A 23,587-nucleotide genomic window follows, 5' to 3' on the forward strand; every position below is an offset into this window, starting at 1 on the left:
CCTCATTTATCCTTGTAATGCAGCAGTGTTATACGAGCTACTACATAGCATTAGTGATGCATCAGATATTCTTAAAAGTTTTCAGCCCACTTTCTCATTTAATCCTTGCAGCAACTGTGTATGGTAGATACCAGCCCTACAGTCCTGGCCACATAACATGATTTAGTTCAGACAGCTACACAGCAGCTGGGGGAAAATATGAACCCAGCCCTCACTGACAGCAAAACCTTAGGAACTCTGCTCTAGATTTGTCTGTTTTACTGCTTTTCTGTGAGATCCTTGAGGGCAGAGGCTATTTAGTTCATGTCTATGCCCTGTGCCTAGCGTAGTGCCTGGTAAATAATAAGTGCTCTATCAATATTTAGTTCATTAACTTGGCTATAAGCAATATGCCATTTTGAGTGTTGCTAATGTATTATCTTCTACACCACTAGATGTCACTTGAGATACATTAAGTGTGGTTAGAGTACACGGTGGACTAAAGCTATTGAATAGTGTCTGGCCATTTTTATCCAAGTGAAACTGAGCTTTTGTTTGAATCATGGATCCTGTCACAGCCATCTGTTTTTAAATGTTAGACCATTACTCCCTTGTCATTCCGCTGTAACCCTGCATAATTTTCCTCGCTGCGTGCTACTTGTCTTTGGGGGTAGTGCTGCTCCAGCTTCTTGTACTGTGTGTCATCTGTGTTGTCTATAGGCAGGTCACTGAGTCGACACACATTTGAGCACCTCTTGTGTGTCAGGTACTCTGCTGGACTCTGGGGATACAGAGATAAATTGAAACATGACTTTTACCGTCAAGGAGCTCCCAGTCTTTTGGGGAGACAGACGGGTAAATAACTATACTATGCTGTGATATGTGTTATAATAAAGGATGCTAGAAAGTGCTGTTGAAGCACATGGGAAAATGCTCTGCTTAACAGTTGAGTAGGAAACTGAGGGAATGAATGATGTGAGCAAAGGTATGGAGGCTTGGAGAGGATAAGGGGCTGGGGAGAGGAGTAGGTGTGCATGGCAAGGCTAGTGTAGGATGTGTAGAATAGTAGGATGGGGAATGAAGGAGGAAAGGTATATGGGAGGTATGTGGGTGGTTGCTAGTGTGTGTAGACTCTTAAATGTTCCACAAAAGACTTTAGACTTTACCCTATGGGTTGTAAGCTACTCTTAGAGAAGCTTTGTAAAAGAAGTAACTCAGAAAATTCTGTGCTTTTCCCAGCTAACTCTTGGGGGAGAACATGGTGGCTGGAAAAACTTACTCAACAGACTCCATGAGTCACAGCGAGGGATGGAGCAGCAGGGATAGCAAGGAGAGGAGACATAGAGGGCCAATGCAGAATGAGAAAGAACAGAGTTTGTAAGTGCATGTACTCAGGGGCTAGAGAGGAGCCACAGAGAACTTGTTAGTGAAGTTTTTCCCTGGGATTCCCAAAGCAGAAATTTAATGCAGGTAAAAAGAATTATGAAGAACTAAGACTAATGGCCATACATAACCCACTAAGAAGAGACCCTGTAATCGGAGCCCCTTAGAATCTTCCTAACAGAATGTTGCAGTGAGAGTTGTGAGGCCCCAAAACGTGCAATTCCCCCCTAGAATTGCATCTTTCTTTTTGAAACTTTTTAGTACTTCTCACTCAGCAATTGGGGTAGTGTTTCTCTTCCTGACTGCTTAGAATGAACTTATTTTTCAGAGAAGTTGTGCTGCTTTGCTGAAACTGGTAAGTGGGACTATAGGACTAAAACCATTCACTGACTTGCCTTAGAATCAAAGCCAGAAATGTACATTAACTGTAGAGAGGCAAGAGCCTATTAACCAGTTGGTCGCCTCTGTGTTGAGAAAAGTAGTTGCCTAAAGATGTACACATATGGGTAGACCGTTTTTTTTCTTTCTGTTTTTGGTTTCAAAAACTTATTTGCTCTTTGTTTTTTTTTTTTCCTTTAGGGTTGGTGTTGATTCAGACCAGGAACATTTGGTAAATATGTGTTTGTTGTCCCTGGCATTTTTGTCCAATGTGCACTCATTTGGAAAGAAAGCCACCTCTCATAGACTCCATGCCACTATTTAGACCCTGACTTGTTTGCTTCAGCTTTTAACTGACATCATCCCTGGCTTTTCTCAATGCTTCATAGAAACAGAACCACATTTCAGACAGTATGTGGTTATCAAGGGTGACAGCTTTCCTATCTGTGGCCATTCTGGGATTTTGCCACAGAGGAGAGTAGCCTCTTAAGCGCTCCTGGGTTTTTAAGTGACTGCGTTGGCACAGGGAGCCTTTTTCCACTTCAGTTTGCACATGAAGGCTTGTCTCTGATGTCAGGCCCACTCCAGCTGCTCTTACTGCGTAACTTTCAGATTGGATGACCAGCAGCTGCCCTTGAGAGCTGCCTAGAAGCTTTTGAATCTTGAACCAGTCTTCCCTGCCTATAGAGAGGAATTTACTTTCTAACCCTGTACCTTAGCCTTGGACACATTTCCTTGCTTCCTTCCTTCTGCATGTCAATTTCTTAGCTATTCCTATAATCTCTAGACTCTTGGAATGAACACAGACAGCATATCTGTCTGCCCTCTTGAGAATGACCACCCTTTTCTGGTATTTTCCATCTTTTTTTAAAGGGTTTCTGTTTTACATAATTCTTTCCTAGATATCAGATGAGAAATAACAGAAATTAGGTTTTGAAAGATGATAGTTTTCAAAATAAATTCTTGTTGCTTTCTGACACAAGCCCTGTTAAGTTTCTTCAGGGTGTGGTTTCAAAGAAAGCATTTATCAGATTCATTTCCTAAAAGCTAATTTTTAATGATGGTTGTATGAATGAAAGAGCAAGAAAAGACAAACTCCTTTCTTTTGTTGTCAAACCCTTAAAGTAAAATTCTTTGGGCTTGAAATACTTCAACAAACTAGGCTGCACAAATTTCCATCATGCCAAGTTCCTGGGGTGTCCAAGGATTGATTTTACTTCTGTACAAAACATTGAAGTCATATGGTTCACAAAACAAATATGTCTCCCCAAGCTCTATCTCCTTTAGAGGAGAAATGATAGGGAAAGAGCCAGGTTTGGTGACTATCAGTTGTGACAGTGAAATAAAAAATTTCCCATTACTGGCCATGCGTGGTGGCACATGCATTTAATGCCAGCACTAGGGAAGCAGAGATAGGAGGATTGCTGTGAGTTTGAGGCCACCCTGAGACTACATAGTAAATTCCAGGTCAGCCTGGACTAGAGTGAGACCCTACTTCAAAAGACCAAAAAACAAAAAACAAAAAAATTCCCATTACTTTCAAAACCCTATGGATGTCTTGGTTATATGGTTTTATACAGTAAAGTTGATGTCCACTGTGAAGTGCCAAAGAGTATGATGGGAAGTATGGAGCATTGGGGTGTTGAGTTGCAGGAGTTATGTGGTGAGAACATGGTGAGATCTGTGTATAATTTGCTCTTCAAAAAGTGAAGGCAAAAAACAAAAAAAACCCAAAACAAGGACCTGTGATTAATTTGCACAAGGCCCTGGGTTTCATTTCTATCAGATATTAAAAAATAAAATCAGAAGTGAAAGCATGCAAACCTACAATTAATGAAGAAGTATTCTTTAATTCAATGAGCCAACACAATGTCCTCATACATTTTGAGGTAATTTTGTGTATATGTTGATAAATGTTGAGGGAAAGAGTTAAGTTATTTTGGGGTTAGAGGAAGGAGGAAGGATCTAAAACCCAGAATCTAAACTTTGTGCTCTTAAAAAATCAGAACAGAACATTAGTTTTGGAAAGGGCCTTAGGGAATTGGTAATGCTCAAATTTTAAAAAATAAATTTATTTTTATTTATTTGAGGGGGGAGACAAAAAGAGGGAGGAGAGGGAGGGAGGGAAAGAAGGAAGGAAAGAGAGAGGGAGAGAAAGAAAGAAAGAGAGAGAGAGAGATTGGGCATGCCAGGGCCTCCAGCCACTGCAAGCGAACTCCAGATGCATGTGCCACCATGTACATCTGGCATTTGTGGGTCCTGGAGAATCGAACCTGGGTCTTTTGTCATTGCAGGCAAACGTCTTAACTACTAAGCTATATCTCCAGCCCATGCTCGCATTTTATACACGAAAATATTCTGGCCCAGAGAAGGAAGAAAGTTTGCCCAAACTAGTCAGTCAGTCAGCTGGGTCTGCAGTCTAAATGCGTGACTACTGACCACACTGCAGGAACAGTTTATACTTTTGGAAGATGCTGGCTTACTATGTTAGATGCCTTCTTATCCAGTCAGTCCAACTGTAGAATTTTCATGGTGATTTTCATTTTTCTAGTGTCCTACAAGTATAGTAGGAACTATGAAAATGGGTTATTTTGAGACCCATGACACAGCTCCCAAAAACAGGATGTTGATGTGGTTTTCTTCATCAGTGTAATAGAGGAGGCAATTCTCACAAATGACTATCTCGGCAAACCTAGGGAGACCATAGGGACTGAGTATTGTTAAAACTTGAGAATGTGGAGGTAATCTTGAGCCCAAATGTTACTACTAGGTCAGGGGTATAAGTCTTTTCAGACCTAGGAGGTGAATTGTCCCACATGAACTTTTTGGAGACTGTAGAATCATAAATTAGCAAGCTACCTGAGTAATAGAGATGTTCAGCAAAACACTTCAATTTATAACTCAGCTGCTGTTCACAAGCCCTTACATTTGTACTATTATCTGTGTTGTAGAGTATCTTTTATGAAGGCTCTTCCTATTTCTACAAAGGAATGGCTCTAAATAAGTTGGTTTGTACCTGTGGTATATATTGATTTCTATATCATCTGCCTGCAGGGTGTTCCAGAAAATGAGAGGAGAACCACCAAAGCAGAGAGTGCTTGGCTCTTTCGGATATGGTACAACTTCGATCACAAGTATCCTTAGGGGTAAAAAAGATAGTGTGAACATGGATAATTACAATTTAATGGAACAACTGTTTGTGTGTGGTGCTGGCGGTGACATAGGACCTTATAGTATGCTAAGTATGTTATTTACCATTGAGCTGAAGCCTTCCCAGAACAACTGTTTAGATGATGACCTTGCTGAAGAAGAAAAAGCCTACCTCTCTTCATCAGTGTAATAGAGGAGGCAATTCTCACAAATGAATATCTCTGCAAACCTAGGGAGACCATAGGGACTGAGTATTGTTAAAACTTGAGAAGGTGGAGGTAATCTTGAGCCCAAATGTTATGCTGGTTTTGAGATACAGATATATTCATTACTCTAGTAATTGTTATCCTTGAGCTAATTTAGAGATCCTCTAAAAAGTATTTGTTGCTTCTTGTACATGTACTTGCCTGAGTGGAAGAACAAATGCTGCCATAGGGAAAACATGACAAAGAAATGAAACTTCAGTATGGTTAAATACAGCAATATTCAGGGATGGTCATTTTGTGTGAGAAACGGTATACCTTCTCTTCTCTAGCCCTTCCCAGGACTGCAACTCTCCTTTCTACAATGCCACAGACAGTTAATATCTTCATTAATAACCAAATTTCTGTCTTGTCCTGTTGGTCTCATAGCTGTAAGATTTTCTCTACTCTCTATAAATGATGATCATTTTGTTTGCTTGTTTCTTTGAGACAGAGTTTCATATAGGCGAGGTCATATAGCTCTGATCTTTTTACCTCTACCTCCCAAGTGCTGGGATTACAGGTATGCAACACCATACTTGGTCTAAATCTCATACCTTTTGTAAGACTTCACCACCATTAAAATGAATATGTTGAGAATTAGTCTAGAAAAAGGACCTCTTGGGCTGAGGAGATGGCTCAGTGGATAAAGCACTTTGAAGCAAAACTCTTGAGTAATTGAGTTCAGATCTCCAGACTCCATTCAAAAGCCAGAAACTCAGGCTGGAGGATGGCTTAGTGGTTAAGGTTCTTGCCTGCAAAGCCTAAGGACTCATGTTCAACTCTCCAGGTCTCATGTAAGCCAGATGCACAAAGTGATACAAGCGTGTAAGGTCACACATGCGCACATGACTGTAGTTCAATTGCAGTGGCTGGAGGCCCTGGCACATCAATATTCTCTCTCTCTCTCATCAAAAAAGACAGAAGCTGTGGTGGGCTTCTATAATTCCAGTACACCTTTGGTAAAAAGGGAGGAAGAGACAGAATTTCTAAGAAGCCCATGAATAGATCCATGATGAACCTGAGAGAGTCAGTCTCAAATGAAGCAGAAGACAAGGTCCAACATAAAAGTTGTTCTCTGACTTTTACATGTGTGTAATGTCAGGCTCTCTCCCTGCCCCCACACACTTATCAAATAAATTTGAAAAAAAAGGACTCCATAATTTGTTTTCATTCTAGGATTTACCAGTAAATTGAACAAAACTTGGTTTAGGTTCCATTTAAGCAAATTTGGATGATCTGTATAAAATTGTTTTCCTTGCTTTTACCTTTATGATCAAAACTTTGTATGTTTATGAAAAATCCACTTGACACATGGTTAGAAGGTACTACTTATTATATCCTGTTTACTAGATATTTTGCATCCACTTTTTACAAGTACTTCAAAACTAAATTATTGTGTGGACAAAAGAATGCAGGCATATCTGTGGTATTAAGGCTTCCATTAGGGAAGGAGAGCCAGGATCTTTAAAATTGTTTAAACATTATGTCATTACTTTGGCTCCTTCATCAGCATCTTGGATCTATGCCATTCCCATATATCGTGGGGCTTTTTCAGTCCTCCTGTTTAACACTTGTGTAGTGTTTTTTGTATAACATGTACATTTTCTGTCACATATATGTATGTATATAATTCTAATGTAGAGAAAGAATAATACCTTATTTTTCTGTATAATCTTACAGAAGTAAACACTGAAACTTGTTTGAGTCACTATTGCCTTATTAAGTGCTTCTCAACTAAGAGATAGTCATTGTAATACTCAGTGTCCTGGTAGGGTTATTTATCATTCAAAATTTCAATTCTTTTGTTTAGTCAGATTATTATAATAAAGATAATTTTTATATGAGCATATACACAAATGTTAAATATTTAGTTTAATGATTTTTAAATTTTTTAGGTATTATCTCACTCTATCCTAGGCTGACCTGGAACTTACTCTAGCCCCAGGCTGGTCTAAAAACTTACTGAGATCCTCAGCCTCCTGAGTGCTGGGATTAAAGGCATGCAACACCATGCCTAGTTCAGTTTAATGAATTTTGACTGCTTTTAACCAGTGTGCCTATCAATCATGCATACCCTTGCCTCCCTACAAAAGGTAACTGATTATGAGTGTCATCAACATGAATTAGTTTTACCTGATTTTGATTTTTCTATATGGATCATATATAGTCTTTCTGTGTCTCACTTCCTTCACCAAACATCTATGTTGTTCATTCATATGGTTATATCACTATTGTTTATAGTTCTAGGGATCAAATTCCTGACGAGGAATACTGCAAGTATTCTGTCTCGGTTCTTTTTCTTTACTTCCATAATTGTAAACAATATCCCATGGTAATTCCCTCCCTCCCTCCCTGTACTTATACCTTTGAAATTCCCCTCTCCATTATATCCCCTCCCCCTCTCAATCAGTCTCTCTTTATTTTGTTTTCATGATCTTTACCTCCTATTATGATGGTTTTGTGCAGGTGCTGTCAGGCACTAAGAAGTCACGGATATCCAGTCCATTTTGTGTCCAGAGCAACATGTTGTAAGGAGTCCTACACTTCCTTTGGCTCTTACATTCTTTCCACCACCTCTTCTGCCATGGATCCTAAGCCTTGGAAAGTATGGTAGAGATATTTCATGCTGAGCACTTCTCAGCACCACGGTGCCTTCTGAGTCATCCCAAGGTCACTGCCATCTGAAAAGAGAAGCTTCTCTGATGAAAAAGTGCTAGTAGCATTAATATATGTGTATGAACATTAAGAAAAGTGCTCACGGGGAAGTTTGGTGAGCATAGTATATACCTTTAGCCAGACAGCAACAGACATTACACCCCTAGGGTTCATGACTACTCCTGTTGTAGGTTTTTAGCATCAGGGATATATTCCCTCCCATGGAGTGGGCCTCCAATCAAATCACAGGGCGGTTAGTTTTCCCCATAACAGATGTGCCACTATTACACCTATTGGCTCATTTGTCCTGTTTGGCCAAATATAAGGCTTGCAGTGTCCACTGTTGAGTAGAGTATCTTCATTGGTGATTTCTCTCTCTCCCTTTGAACTGCATGGAGAGTGGCTTTTCCCCAGATTTCTGTCAGCTGGTCTATATGGAGAAGGCTTTCAGCTCAGCACTAGGATTTCTCAGTGACCTTACAGCCCAAGTATGTGGAGTCTTCAGCAATAGGGTCTTACCATCTTTTCCTGGTGGGAAACCAAGGGCCTCAGCAACGGCCTGTAATGTTTTGGGGGTATCAGGGACCTCCCTGACCAACAACTCCCTGGTACTGAAAATTTTCTAGTAACAGTCTGGCTCCTGAGTGTACCATTGTCCAAAACAGTAGGTTTCCATATGACTTACTTATATCCTCTTAGATTTTGATTAGCCCTCCCTCCACTTTCCTTTACTCAATCTGTTCCCCTGACCTCACTTAGGCCTTTTCACCCCCATTAATCTGTTCTTCTACTTACATGTATAAAATACCATCTTATTAAGTCTCCCTTCCTCCCTTTCTATTCCCTTAATATCCCCTTTCTAGCTTATTAGCCTCTGCTACTTAGTTTTATTCCTACTCACATAGAAGTCAAATCATTTATAACTAGGATCCTTATATGAGAGAGAACATGTGATATTTGGCTTCCTGGGCCTGGGTTACCTCACTTAGTATAATCCTTTCCAGTTCCATCCATTTTCCTGCAAATTTCATAACTTCATTTTTCTTTACTGCTGAGTAGAACTCCATTGTGTAAATTTGCCACATCTTCATTGTCCACTCATTACTTGAGGGACATCTAGGCTGGTTCCATTTCCTAGCTATTGTGAAAAGAGCAGCAATAAACATGGTTGAGCAAGTATTTCTAAGATAGTGAGATGAGTCCTTAGGATATATGCCTAGGAGTGGTGTAGCTGGGTCATATGGTAGATCTATTTTTTGCTATCTCAGGAACTTCCACACTGATTTCCACAATGGCTAGACCAGATTGCATTCCCACCAACAGTGTAGAAGGGTTCCTCTTTTTCAGCATCCTCGCCAGCATTTATTGTCATTTGTTTTCTTGATGGTAGCTAATCTGACAGGAGTGAGATGGAATCTCAGCGTAGTTTTAATCTGCATTTTCCTGATAACTAGGGATGTAGAACTTTTCTTAGATGTTTATGTGCCATCTATATTTCTTCTTTTGAGAACTTTATATTTAGTTCCATAGACTTTTTTTTTTTTCTTTTTGGTTTGTCGAGGTAGGGTCTTGCTGTAGCTCAGGCTGACCTGAAATTGACTATGTAGTGTCATGTTAGCCTCAAACTCACCGTGATCCTTCTACTTCTGCCTCCTGAGTACTGGGCTTAAAGGCCTGCACTACCACACCTGGCCCATATTCCAATTTTTTAATTGGGTTCTTTGATTTCTCATCATGTAATTTTTTGAGTTCTTTGTATATTGTAGATATTAATGCTCTATCAGATGTATAGCTGGCAAAGATTTTCTCCCATTATGTAGGTTGCCTCTCTGCTGTATTCGCACTGTCCTTTGCTGTATAAAAGCTTTGTAATTTCATGAGGTCCCAGCATTTGATCTGTTCTTGAGCAATTGGGGTTATATTCCAACCTTTCAACTTAAGATAGTGACCATCCTTTGTATAAAGGTGAGTTTCTTGGAGGCAACAAATTGAAGGATCCTGTTTTGTTTTGTTTTGTTTTTGTTTGTTTGTTTTTCAAGGTAGGATCTCACTCTAGCTCAGGCTGACCTGGAATTCACTATGTAGTCTCAGGGTGGCCTCAAACTCACAGTGATCCTCCTACCTCTGCCTCCCAAGTGCTGGGATTAAAGATGTGTGCTACCACGCCTGGCTAAGGATCCTGCATTTTAACACAGTTTGCAAACCTATGTCTTTTGGTTGGGGCATTGAGTCTGTTGATATTGAGTTATTATTGAAAAATATATATTTATTTTTACCATTTCTCTTGTTTTGTAGTTCTTCTGGTTTAACCTTTGCTCTCTTGTATTAACTAGTATGTGAGTATGGTTTCTTTTTTCTAGGTTCCTTATATGTGTGCTTTTCTTTCTCTTCAGCATGGAGGATCCTGTCAAGTATTTTCTGTAGAGCTGGTTTTGTCTTCAAATATTCCTTTAGCCTGCTTTTGTTGTGGAGTGTCCTTATTTCTCTGTCTATTTGAATGGATAGCTTTGCAGGATAAAGTAACTTTGGCCGACAGTTGTTATCTTTCAGAACTTGGAATATACCATTCCAAACCCTTCTGGCTTTTGAAGTTTGTGTTGAGTAATCTGCTGTGATCCTGATGGGCTTGCCTTTGTATGTTACTTGATTTTTCTCTCTGACTGCTTTTAATATATTCTCTTTGGTATGTATGTTTAGTAGTTTAATTATAATATGGCAAGGACAGGTTCTTTCCAGATTTTGTCTGTTTGGTGTTCTATAGGCTTCCTGTATTTGTGTTGTCATCTCTTTCCTTATTTGGGGAAAGTTTTCTTCTATAATTTTGTTGAAAATGCCTACTATGCCCTTACAGTGAAATTCTTCTCCTTCTACTATACCCTGAATTATTATATTTGATCTTTTCATAATGTCCCAAATATTTTGAAATTTCTATTCATACTTTCCTATTAATTTGTCTTTCTCTTTGTTTGACTGTATTAGATTTGCCACCTGGGTCTTCTAGTTTAAATATTCTGTCCACTCCTTCATCCATTCTATTGGCAAGATTTTCTACAGTTTTTTATTTCACTAACTGTGTTCCTCATTGCTAGTATTTCTGACTGGTTTTCTTTATTATTTCTATTTCCTTATATATGTCTTGTATTGACCTCCTTATTTCATTAGATTGGTTTCCTGTGTCTTCTTTGATTCCTTTGATTTCCTTTTTGATTTCTTTGAACACACTTACAATCATTCTTTTGAAATCTTTCTCAGACTTTTCCTCTAGATCAATCTCACTGGAGGTTATTTCTGATGCATTAATACTTTTTGGTGGATTTATATTGTTTTATTTTTTGTGTTTCTTTTGTTATAATGTAGATATTTTTGCATCTTGGGTTAATTTAATGCTTGGATTTTGTAATTATCTGCAGTATTCTTAGCTATACCAATCAATCTAATATTATATATCTTCAGGGTAGGATCTTAAGGTGCTGGGTGTGTCTCTTAAGACTCTCACAGTAACCACAAAAGTGACCCTAAGTGTTGGGTTTGCCTACTATAAGAGTATTCAAATAGACTGAGTGGAACAAAATACAAGCAAATTCTAAAATTTAACTAAACCATGTACACATTCATTGAAAAACAGCACAGAGTGTTTATGCAAGACTAGGTAATATGATAAACAGATCCTCTAACAAAGTCACAGTCCCTAAGGATGTGTATTGCCCCTCACCCTTAAACCTGTCAACTGGGGGGCTAAGATTTCTGGTCTGTAGAGGATTCTAAGTGAGCTTATGACTGAGTGAGACCCTTCCCCAATGAACAACAGAAGAGGAAACAAAAGCAATATAAATTAGGAAGCAATAAATGGCAAGCCCAAAATATAACTTATTTAAGAATGGCAAATCCAACCATCCATCAGATTTAACATATAATTTACTCTGACATGGAAGGTGCAATTAGCCCTTCTGATTCAAGCCTATATACTAGGCTTATTTGGTGGGTACTGATTTGGTGTAATCCCAATTACCTTTTGGGATGGTTTTGGTCTCAATTATGCTACATGCCTGCTTGGCTCCTTCTTTGCTGTGCGGTAGGCTCAGGTAAGCTGGCTGGGTTGCTGCTCTGATTGCCTGTGCCAGGTGCTGTGTAGGTGAGCTCCCTTCCCCAGGTCTTTGGTGCTTGTTGGCACTTGCACTGCTGGTGGGGGAGGGGAGGCTGTGGCTGGTGGCTGAAGTTCTCCTGCTGGTCTTTGCGATCCTCTTCCTCAGGAGCTGCTCCTCCACTCCTCTGTTGGTCCTTGCCATCCTCCCTTCACATTTCAGGAGGCCAGTGTGAGTGGAGAATCCCCTCACCTGGCTTTTCCTGTGGCTCAGGCCAAGCTTTGTGGCTGTGGCCATGTGGACCTGGTGCTGCTGCTGTTGGAGCTACTTCTGCCTGCTTCTGTGGACTCTAGATGCTCTGAATGTCTTCTAGTTCTCTAATGCAGTTGATTATTTCTTATATACCTCACTTTTTTTTTTTCTCTGCCCTTGGCTGCTTTGGCGTGGTTCCTATGCTGCCATCTTAGGTGGTAGCCCCAGTCCTTTTTTTAATCATTACTGTTGTTTTGTTTTTGGTACAGTCTCCATATACAGCCCAGGCTGTACTCAAATTTATGATCATCCTACCCCCCCCTTCTGAATGCTGGCTGTGCAGGTGTGTTCACCATGTCCAACTTTTGTATTTCTTTGTATGCATAGTATTTTTTAGCTTTTCCTTTGCCAAATTATTTAGTAATTTGATTTAACAAATCAAGGAATTTGCTCCTGTATAGTCAAACATCAAGATGTGTTAGCCTCAGTACTACCTGATTCAGTAATACTAGACAAACATGTTCATTTTTTTTGGGGGGGGGAGAATCAAAGTAGCTTCTCACTCTAGCCCATACTGACCTGGAATTCAGTATGTAGTCATAGGCTGGCCTCCAACTCACATCAGTCCTCCTACCTCACCCTCCCAAGTGCTGTGATTAAAGATGTACACTACCACATCTAGCAGAGAGAGAAAAAGATGAGAATTGGTGCATCAGGGCCTCTGGCCACTGCAAAGGAATTCCAGACCCATGTGCCCCTTTGTGCATCTGGCTTTACATGGGTACTGGAGGACTGAACTTGGGTTGATTAGGCTTTATGGTCAAGTGCTTTAACTGCTGAACAATCTTTCCAGCCCAGATATTGTCATGTTTATATTCAGTATATTAGTAGGATTCATCATTTCTTGTTTTTGGTAGTTTTATAAAGTGTTTATATGGGGTGTTTTAATATATATATATATATATATATATATATATATATATATATATAAATAGGGTAATATATGAAATTTTGTCTTAATTATTTTAAAAATATTTATTTATTTATTTATTTATTTGAGAAAAAGGTGGGCAGATAGAGAGAAAGAATGAGTGTGCCAGGGCCCTTAAGCCACTACAAACAGACTCTAGATGCAGGTGCCACCTTGTGCATCTGGCTTTTTTGGGTACTGAGGAATTGAACCCGGGTCCTTAGGCTTCACAGGCAAGCTCATTAACTGCTAAGCCAACTCTCCAGCCTTTAATTATTCTTTGAAAAGTAATTATTGGTGCATGTATGGCATGTATGTGAATGGGGGCACACACATGCCACAGGGTACATGTGGAGGTCAGAGTAGTAATCTGTGTTTTATCTTCTTTCTGGTTCTGCTTCACATAGTCCTTGTGTCTGGCTTTCTGTGGGTGACTAAGGAAACAAATCTGGGCCCAAAGGCTTTACAAATAAGTACTTTTAACAAATGAGCCATCTCCCTAGCCCTTAAGTTTTGTTGAGATGATATTGCTATATAGTCCTGGCTGACCATAAATTCACAGTCCTCTCACACTTTAGCTTCCCAAGTGTTAGGGTGACAGGTTGTGTACCAACTAATAACTTCTTTTTGAGGTCTTGGGATTGAACCCTGAACCTTGCAGATGCAAGGCAAATGCTGTACCACATGGCTACATCCTCCAGGTTCTCATGTTATAACTTAAGGAGTGTGCCATGGGTGTCTTCATCCTTTCACAGTCTTTTTTTCGTGTGATGTTCTGTTTTCTTCTGATTACCATGTTTTATGAAATCATTTTTTTATATTTTTGAAGGTGAATATTGAAAAAGAGGCTTGTTGCAGCCAGGTTAACATTGCTGGTAGAAATCACCCAATCAAGAGCAGCTTGTGGGCAAAAGAGGCTTATTTTGGCTTACAGACTCGAGGGGAAGTTCAACAATGGCAGGGAAAAACAATGGCTTGAGCAGAGGGTGGACATCACTCTCTGGCCAACATCAGGTGGACAATAGCAACAAGAGAATGTGACAAACACTGGCATGGGGAAACTGGCTATAACACCAATACCCCCCCCCAACAATATACCACCGCTAGGAGCCTTTACTTTCCAATTGCTATCAGCTGGGAATCTAGCATTCAGAATGCCTACGTTTATGGGGGGCACCTGAATCAAACCACCACAAGGCTCTATGATATAGTTCATGGTATGAATTTTTTAAAAATGGCTCTTAAATTGACTTTTCTTTCCCCCTGTGGTATCCTTTTAGGAAATGAATTAACATGATACAGCAGTTTCAGCTTAGAGCATTCAGGGACCCATCATAATCCACAGTCTTTTTTTTTTTTTTTTTAGGTAGGGTTTCACACTAGCCCAGGCTGACCTGGAACTCACTATGTAGTCTCAGGAAGGCCTTGAACTCATGGCAATCTTGCTACCTTTGCCTCCTGAGTGCTGGGATTAAAGGCGTGCGCCACCACACCTGGCTCTCTCTTACAGTCTTCATTGCCGAACTTAGAGTGCTCTTGTATTTCTTCTGTCAGTACTGTATAAAAAGTAGTATGATGTAATGGAACAGGCACATATTTAAAGTCAAACCAATCTGAGTTAGCAGATACATCCCAATCTCCTTAATTGCATGACTTTAGGTTGGATCATTGGCCTCTCTGAATGTCACCATCCTTCTCTGTGAAATAGAGATGATAGATAATAAGGTCTCCCTCTGCTGTCTTGTTGCCATCATGTCATGATGAGGTGAGCTCGAATGTGTCAAAGTTCTTGGCTAGCTTCCAAAGTGGCTTAGTACTGACGGTGATTATCACAAAGTGCATTGCTCACCCTGGGGGTGTCACTCGGTGATTGAGTGCTTGCCCTGGGTTCAATCCCCAGAACCACAAACATTAATAATGATCATAATAATATTTACATAACATCAGTACATCTTCTTTAAATGTGTGCGGAAATGAGTACAGCCCTCCTTAACCATGTGTGTACAGCTACCTGAAGCCTCTGCTGACCCACAGTGGACCTCCTCTCACCACGACGCTCCCAGCCTGCTGTGGGCCTATCGCCAGGTGCCTCACTAGCCCTCAGGCATACGAAGTAAGTGGCATTTATTTATTTAGTTGTTGCTGTTATTTTGAGACAAAATGTTGCTTCGTAGCCCAGGCGGGCCACAAATCTATGATGCTTCTCTCTCAGACAGCCCCTGAGTACTGGAATTATAGGTGTGAACCAACATGCCCATCAGTAAGTGGCTTTTATCCACAAAGTGAATTCTTCTGCACATTCGATTTGACTGTTGTGTGGGTTAGGCTTCTATCTTTCTCAGTTTGTTTTCATGTTTTGGCCTTTGAGGTACAAACTCTCTGAGAGAATTTAAGCATATTTTGCTCAATCAGAAAATTCACTGAAATCTGCAAATAGAACCTATACCCTTTGAAACATCCTTTGATAACAGACAATAGACTAGTACCTTGCTTTTTATCTGCACGTGATTTTAACAAGCCATTCTATTTTCACAGCAGCTTTTATTTATTTGCAATGTGTGGCCTGAGATCAGCACTGTGTATGTTTCCAAGTATACATTAGGAACATCACAGTTATGTTGAGAGGATTCTAAAAAAGTGTTTCTAGATTTAGTCACCTGTATTTAAACAAAAAAATGTGTTGTTAGGGATCTATTTACTCAGTGCAACAATAGTATAAGAATTTATATGCCACATCACAGTATGCTTTACCAGACAGTTGTTGATTTCTGTAAAGTACAATAGTTTTTTTGTAAAGTTTTATTTATTCGGGAGAGTTTGAGAGAGAAACAGAGAGAGAAAGAGAGAGAGAGAGAGAGAGAGAGAGAGAAGAGACAGAGAGAATGAGTGCACCAAGACCTCCAGCCACTGCAAATGAACTCCAGACGTATGTACCACCCTGTGGCTTATGTGGTCCTGGGGAATCGAACCAGGGTCATTTGGCTTTGCAGGCAAACACCTTAACCACTGAGCCCAATGTTCTGTTATATATCTCCCAACTTTTAGATATTAGAGAAACTGTATTCACCTGTGGTCCATGTTGCTGGGAGGCATGGACACGGCTAGACAAAATTTTGAAGCTACTAACATGATTAGTGGTTTGGTAAATATTATATCACATTAAAAATGAAAGATAAGCTTCAAATTGGGTCATAATATACGTACTGTCCAATTACCTGATTTTTTTTCAATTACTGATGGATTATACATACGTTTCTAAGTTCACATGGTCTTTTATTTTCCTTTTGGTTTCTTGAGGTAGGGTCTCCTTGTAGCCCAGACTGACCTGAAATTCACTATGTAGTCTCAGAGTGGCCTCAAACTCACAGTGATTCTCCTTACTCTACCTCCCAAATGCTTGGATTAAAGGCATGTGTCACCACGCTCAGCCCCACAGGGTCTTTTATCTTCACTTTTTCATGCCTACCCAGTATTTCATTTGTGGTTATACAAAAAGTAGTTTATGTGATCTCCTACAGACAGATGTTTGCTTCCCTTTTTTGCTATTACAAATGATAATCATAGTGACTCTTGTTTTCAACATCCATTTACATATAAATTTACTCAAAGATATAAAGTATGTAGAATAAATACATTTTTTAAGATTAAATTGCTAGATCAAAAGTTGTGTGCTGCTGGGTGTGGTGGTGCTTGCCTTTAATCACAGCACTCGGGAGGCAGAGGTGCTGTGAATTTGAGGCCAGCATGAGATTACACAGTGAATTCTAGGTCAGCCTGGGCTAGAGTGAGACCCTACCTCAAAAAACCAAAAAGAAAAAAAAAAAAGTTGTGTGTTAGAAGGAGGGGTGGGCAAGAAGTTGTGTGCCTGTAATAATTGGATAGATTATTTTCCTAAATCTCAAACCTAAAGCAAACATTAGTAAGTGTGGAGTGCCCCCAGTGGCCTGCAAAGGAGACACAAGACTTTGCTGTAAGCAAATAAATGGCAGGCACTAGGTAGATGTCTGGTTGTAAGCAATATACTAGACAGGAAAGGATTTCAGCTGCTCAGTGGCTATGGACTTGTTTTGTCGATTCACTTTTTAAAAACAATCTGAGTATTTATGGAAATTTCTAGTAACAAATTTTGTATCACAGAAAAACATGAAGAAAATCAAGCACACTAGCCACTGTCATGAAGAGCTATTGTTGAATGCCATTCCAGACATTTTTTAAAATTTATTTATTTATTTATTTGAGAGCGACAGACACAGAGAGAAAGACAGATAGAGGGAGAGAGAGAGAGAATGGGCGCGCCAGGGCTTCCAGCCTCTGCAAACGAACTCCAGACGCGTGCGCCCCCTTGTGCATCTGGCTAACGTGGGACCTGGGGAACCGAGCCTCGAACCGGGGTCCTTAGGCTTCACAGGCAAGCACTTAACCGCTATGCCATCTCTCCAGCCCCCATTCCAGACATTTTAATGCATGCATACATACATTCTTTTATTTACCAAAATGGGACCATATATTCTTTGTTTTTATTTTTTAATTTTTATTAACATTTTCCATGATTATAAAAAATATCCCATGGTAATACCCTCCTTCCCACCCCCCGGGACCATATATTCTTGATCTTTTTCCCTTTTGTAGAACTTAATTCAGCATGCTGTTTTGGCATAAATTTTCTCTTAGAACCAAAGCCTATGTGACCAGAAATGAAACGTGGTGTGAGTTTGGATGTATTTCTCCATGTGCCATACAGTAGGGTGGTTGGACTAAGATATACTTAGTCTTGTATCCTGACCTTATCTGTCTCTCCTTGCCTGGCCCTCCTAGACTGTTAAGGCCCATGAGAGGAGAGTGATAATGTGCAAGAGAAATGCTACTTACAGCAAGGGGCCAAGGACAGGGTGCTGTGAAAGCACACAGGAAAGACAGCTAGGCAAGACTGAAAGATCAAAGAGGACTGCCTGCGCTGTGATAAGCAGCCTCTACTCACTTGAAGGTGGTGGAGAGGACAGTAGGGCCTGGGGTAGGAGAAAGCCTTGGAGACCTTGTCAGCTGTCTGTGCTTCAGTCTGCCTTGCACACGGAAGGGTATTGGAGTAGGAGAGGCAGTTTATGGTGGGAGATGAAGCTAGAAGGGCCAAGTTACACTGTGCTTTAAGTGAAGGTTAGGAATTTATCTTGAGGGCAGTGGCTACCACTGAGGAGTTTTAAATAGGGGATCCTTAAAATATCTCCTGTTGGAAATGGTTCTCTCAGTAGCTGGGATTACAGGCATGCACCATCTTGCCTGGCTTTGATTCTTAGATTTTTCTAACTGTTCTTAAACTTTATTTTATTTGAATTTAGAACCAGGAGCAATTGAAAGATGACGATTCCGATCTTATTCTCAATGATGGTGATATCAGTCTGACCTACGGGGATTCCACTGTAAACACCGACTCAGCAACTGCCAGTGCCCCAAGGAGATTTATGGGCAACAGTTCCGAAGATGCCTTGGATCGGGAGCTTACATTTGGGGACCACGAGCTAGTCATTCGTGGGACACGCCTGGTTCTTCCAATGGATGATTCTGAACCTGCGTTAAATTCATTAGATGATACGAGACACAGCCCAGCCTAAGCTTACTAATACTCACTTAGTGGTTTGTAAAATTTGCACATGTGATTGTGAAGAAATGTGTACTACCTAAAAAGTTCTAGTGCATGTCTCTGAATGTGTAAGCTATATAAATGCTATTTATATGGCATAGGAAGAATATAAATATCCTGTACAAGGCAGATTGTGAACAGACTATTCTTTTAAGTTTTGCTGGCTGCACTGTGTCAGCTGGATCTGTTTTAGAAAGTTACTTTCACAGTGATGTCGTGTTTTGTTAGTTATATGTCTCAGTTAAAGTATAAAAAGTGACAGATTTACCCTTTCTTAGATTTACCTGACACTTAACCGGAGTACCAAGTTCTTGTGCTGTGAATTAATTTGTGTGTGTGGCAGGGGAAGGGGGAAGGGGGAGTGTTACTTCCTAGGGAACCCAGGGAGGAGAGGTTCTTTTGTTGGGAAGCTTTTGTTGGTTGCTGCTGCCTTTGTCACGACCTTTTTCTTTCCCTTTTTTTTTTTTTCTTTTTCTGGTTGCCCTTTGTGGTGCAAGGAGCTGATGGAATTCAGGTTGGGAAGTGAAGTGTGTGGGGCTGTTTCTGCCCTGTGAAAGGACAGATTCCACTAAAGTACATTGCTGTTCTGAAAGAAAGCTGCAAATGACCTCCAAGACCTTGTTTCTTTTCTTCAAACCAAGACCACAGGCATTGCATCCAGCTGGCTTAGCAAAAGTACAGGTGTATATAGTTCAGGGCACTTGTTAAAGATTTGAAGGGCTGGCCGAGGCAGGCGGAGAGGGGCAGAGGGCAAGAAGGGAGTAAAGAGGATGGTAGCGTTGGTGGTCTCTCTTCCCAAATGTGTAAATATCCTATACAACATGAGTTTAAATAGGAAATTTAATTGCTGCTTAATTTTTGATTATGTACTTTATCTGTATAGGAAGCTTTGTTGTCAGAAGATTTTATATCAATTTAAATTGCTGCTCTTTAGCAGCCAAACAGGAGCAAAATGTAAAAGTTTTACACTTGCAATGTTTGTCACTCGTTAGTCTGTAGTCAATGTTAAAAGTTAATTTATGAACACATGATCGTCTGTACTACACCAGAAGCAGTTGTGAGAGAAGCAGACTTCTCTGGAGAGTGTATTTAAGGTGGCTCCTTTCTCTACAGTGGGTGTAGTTGTCTTCATTGACATGTGACTTTTCATACTAAATGCCTATGCTGCCACGTGTGGTTTTACAATTTTCAAGGAAGAGCACAGAGCAAGCTCCCATTCCAGATTCTTCATAGTATGGAAGTGAACTATGTTTTGTAATGCTGCAAATACCTAAAGGTACATTGAATGCTTGGAAAGGGGATTCCTTTTTGATGTTGATTCTGAGCCGTTCGTGATTCAGAAGAAAACACAATTTTTTGTGCTCCCCCCCTTAGTCTAAGTAGCATTGCCTTAAATCTTACCCAGTTATAAAATTGATTTACTTACATGATGTTCAAATTTTCCACAGAAAATATCTTTCCAAACAAAATATGTACTTATTCCTTAAAAGGGTTCTGTGCTATTGTAAACACTCCTTGACTTGAAATTTTAAGGGAATTCTAATGGTGTACCCCTCGTGGCAGCCGTGACTGTTGGCATAGCCATTTGTTTTGTAGTGGTAGTGACGTTCCTGCTATGCAGGAATCAATCCCTCCTGTGAAGCGTATGTTTTCTATGATGTGTGTGCCTCTTCGTGCAGTAAATAATTTCTTGTTAATATATGTTTTAGGGGCTTTGAATGTCATCATCATTTACCTACAAAGTTATTCAAGTTGTAAAAGGTTATACAATAATTTAACTATCTTTTTTATTGTCAGGTTACTGAGCTCACTTTATGAAAATGGCTGTAAATACTTAGCATGACAAATTACATAACTGGTCTCTGTCAGCATGCATAAGTCTTCTCATTAGGGAAGCTGATGAAGCTTGAGTCCACTAAATCTGCCTTCCGTACTTTATCAAAGGGGAACCAGGCCTGCTATGCTTATGTCATCATCTGGAAAATTCTCCTCTAGTCTTTGCATACATCTTCACACAGAGTAAAGTATCTCTTTCAGACAGCCATTGGACTGAGACACCTGAGTGCACTTTGATGAAGTACAGTGTGAATTACCATCATATACAATTAGAACTGCTCTTGGACCTGTTTTCTGTTATATGTGGAGACTATATGTTTAATTGACTTAAACGTGGGATATTTTGAAGTTGTTTTTTTTTCAGGTCTTTTGGCATTTATCCTAGCTGTCTCTTTAGCAATGTGCTGTTAAAATAATAGACTTTTAATCTTTATGTACTTTTTGATTTTCCTTGGAGTACTTGGAAAGATGTTATAGTGGTTTCTTTTAGGAAAATCTGTCATTAAAAAAATTATAGCCTTGCAAATAACCACTTACTGTATTTGAGTCTCAGCTTATTCTAGTGAGAAGTAAAGAATGCTGACTTCATTTATTTTTTCTACATATATACATACTGGAAAAGGTGGAAGACTGTTGTTTTAAAAGAAACAAAACAGATTTCTCACAGAACATATGAGGTGGCAAAGTTTTGGTGCATATGTGTAAGGGTTGGTTGTATTTGCTTATGGTCACAATTGGATCATCTAAGAAATATCAGTCAGAACCATCAGGTTGTATTCAATAATAGACAGTGTCATGAAAATAGTTCCAGTGCATGGGGAGTGTCAGTTCTTTATTCATTTATGTGCAAAGACAGTTCCAAGTTTGCTTACAAAGTATGAACACACACTTAGGCCTTCAAGTTAAATATACATCTCTTTTGTACAAGACCTTTTGTAGGTTAGAGTATACAGATGGCAATTTTGTGTGATTTGGTTAATTGCTAGTGCTTTATTGCTATCTGCTCCAGAGTTCTTGCTCATGATCCAGTAAGAGTCAGAGGTGGGAGAGGGGCCCATTGAACTTTCTTCGCATTGCTGGGACGAAACACCTGACCAGAAGTAGATGATGGAATGAAAGCATTTATTTCTCTGTACAATTTAGATGGGGATTTTCATCATGGTGAAGAAAGCATGACAGGCCTGAGCAGGAAGCCTTAGTCATGTCTCTACATCAATGGGAAGGAAGTAGTCTGAGTGAACAAGATCTGCACACCAGGTTGGCTGGACTCATAAACCTCAAGGCCCACTCTCAGTGACACACCTTCTCGGGCAAGCCTCCACCTCCAAAATTGCCACCAACTGAGGACCAAGTATTTAATACATGAGCTTATGGAGGCCATATCATTCAAACTACCACAGGGACTGTCACACAGCAGGCTTCCCTTGAACCACTTCATGTGTTCTAGCTAATTACACAAAACCCTATATTAGAATTAAACATGTACATTAGTAATCTGGATCTGTGCTAAAATGTAAGAAGATATAACTGTGGGCTAATTCCACAATGCATGACCCACATACCTCAACAAAGAGGGGCCAGTGGGGAGGGGGTAGGTCACGGATGAGCCTAATAATGGTACCAAACTGACTGTATTTGCTGAATACAAACTAATTAATAAAAAAATTAAAAAAATGTAAGTAGGGCTGGAGAGATGGCTTAGCGGTTAAGCGCTTGCCTGTGAAGCCTAAGGACCCCAGTTCGAGGCTCGGTTCCCCAGGTCCCACGTTAGCCAGATGCACAAGGGGGCGCACGCGTCTGGAGTTTGTTTGCAGTGGCCGGAAGCCCTGGCGCGCCCATTCTCTCTCTCTCTCTCCCCCTCTATCTGTCTTTCTCTCTGTGTCTTTCGCTCTCAAATAAATAATTTTTAAAAAATGTAAGGAGGTGAAAATATAGAGGTTTTGAATTACTTAGAAAATTCTTGACAGGAAATAGACCATCAAGATGGTAGATGATGGGGTTGAGAATAAATTGGAAATAATAGCTGTTATTTTGAGCCCCTGTTAGTTAAGACAATGTGTTTACAAGGTATTTTTAATATACATTTTAGTCTTGTGCTATGAAGATGTCCTCACTTCTCAGACAAGATAGAAGTGCACAAAAGTTTTCATGGCTGATAAGTCACTGCTAAGAGTCAAATCAAGCCCCACTCCAAAATTTCAGATTATTTTGTGTTTTATTTTTGAGAGAGGGCCTTGCTGTGTGTACCCCAAACTGGCTCAGCCTCCTAAAGATGAGGGTCATGGGTGTGTACTATCACACTTGGTATAAAAAATCCATATTCTTTTTTTAAAAATTTTTTATTTATTTATTTGAGAGCGACAGACACAGAGAGAAAGACAGATAGAGGGAGAGAGAGAGAATGGGCACGCCAGGGCTTCCAGCCTCTGCAAACGAACTCCAGACGTGTGCGCCCCCTTGTGCATCTGGCTAACGTGGGACCTGGGGAACCGAGCCTCGAACCGGGGTCCTTAGGCTTCACAGGCAAGCGCTTAACCGCTAAGCCATCTCTCCAGCCGTTAAACATTTTTAAAGAAAAGAATATGGACTTAAAAAAAGGTGGGGGGGCTGGAGAGATGGCTTAGCGGTTAAGCGCTTGCCTGTGAAGCCTAAGGACCCTGGTTCAAGGCTTGATTCTCCAGGACCCACGTAAGCCAGATGCATAAGGGGGCGCACACATCTGGAGTTTGTTTGCTGTGACTGGAGGCCCTGGCGCACCCATTTTCTCTCTCTGTGTCACTCTCAAATAAATAAAAAAAAACAATAAACAAAAAATGTTTAACGTATTTGAGAGAGAAAAAATGGGCATGCCAGGGCCTCCAGCTGCCGCAAATGAACTCCAGATGTCTGCACTACCTTGTGCTTCTGGCTTACGTGGGCCCTGGGAAATAGAACCCAGGTCCTTTGGCTTTGCAGGCAGGTACTTTAATGGCTAAGCCATCCCTCCAGCCCAAAAGTCCAGATTCACTCTGTTGGCTTTGAG

The 23,587-nt window shown here is 40.2% G+C and overlaps 1 protein-coding gene across 2 annotated transcripts in view; it reads left to right on the top strand.

Moving 5' to 3' along the window:
- The window catches only part of Slc9a6 (solute carrier family 9 member A6), a 75,354-nt gene extending 54,260 nt beyond the window's left edge, over nucleotides 1-21,094 (top strand). For both annotated transcript variants that reach the window (XM_045140452.1, XM_004653993.2), the window contains 4 exons: nucleotides 1,942-1,972; nucleotides 4,795-4,874; nucleotides 15,102-15,207; nucleotides 18,428-21,094. In XM_045140452.1, the coding sequence (XP_044996387.1) occupies nucleotides 1,942-1,972; nucleotides 4,795-4,874; nucleotides 15,102-15,207; nucleotides 18,428-18,700 (490 nt within the window). In that variant the 3' untranslated portion in view covers nucleotides 18,701-21,094. The remainder of the gene's footprint in view (nucleotides 1-1,941; nucleotides 1,973-4,794; nucleotides 4,875-15,101; nucleotides 15,208-18,427) is intronic.
- The last annotated feature ends 2,493 nt before the right edge of the window (nucleotides 21,095-23,587 follow it).

Source organism: Jaculus jaculus, chromosome X (assembly GCF_020740685.1).
Source record: "Jaculus jaculus isolate mJacJac1 chromosome X, mJacJac1.mat.Y.cur, whole genome shotgun sequence".
Classification (NCBI taxonomy): domain Eukaryota; kingdom Metazoa; phylum Chordata; class Mammalia; order Rodentia; family Dipodidae; genus Jaculus; species Jaculus jaculus.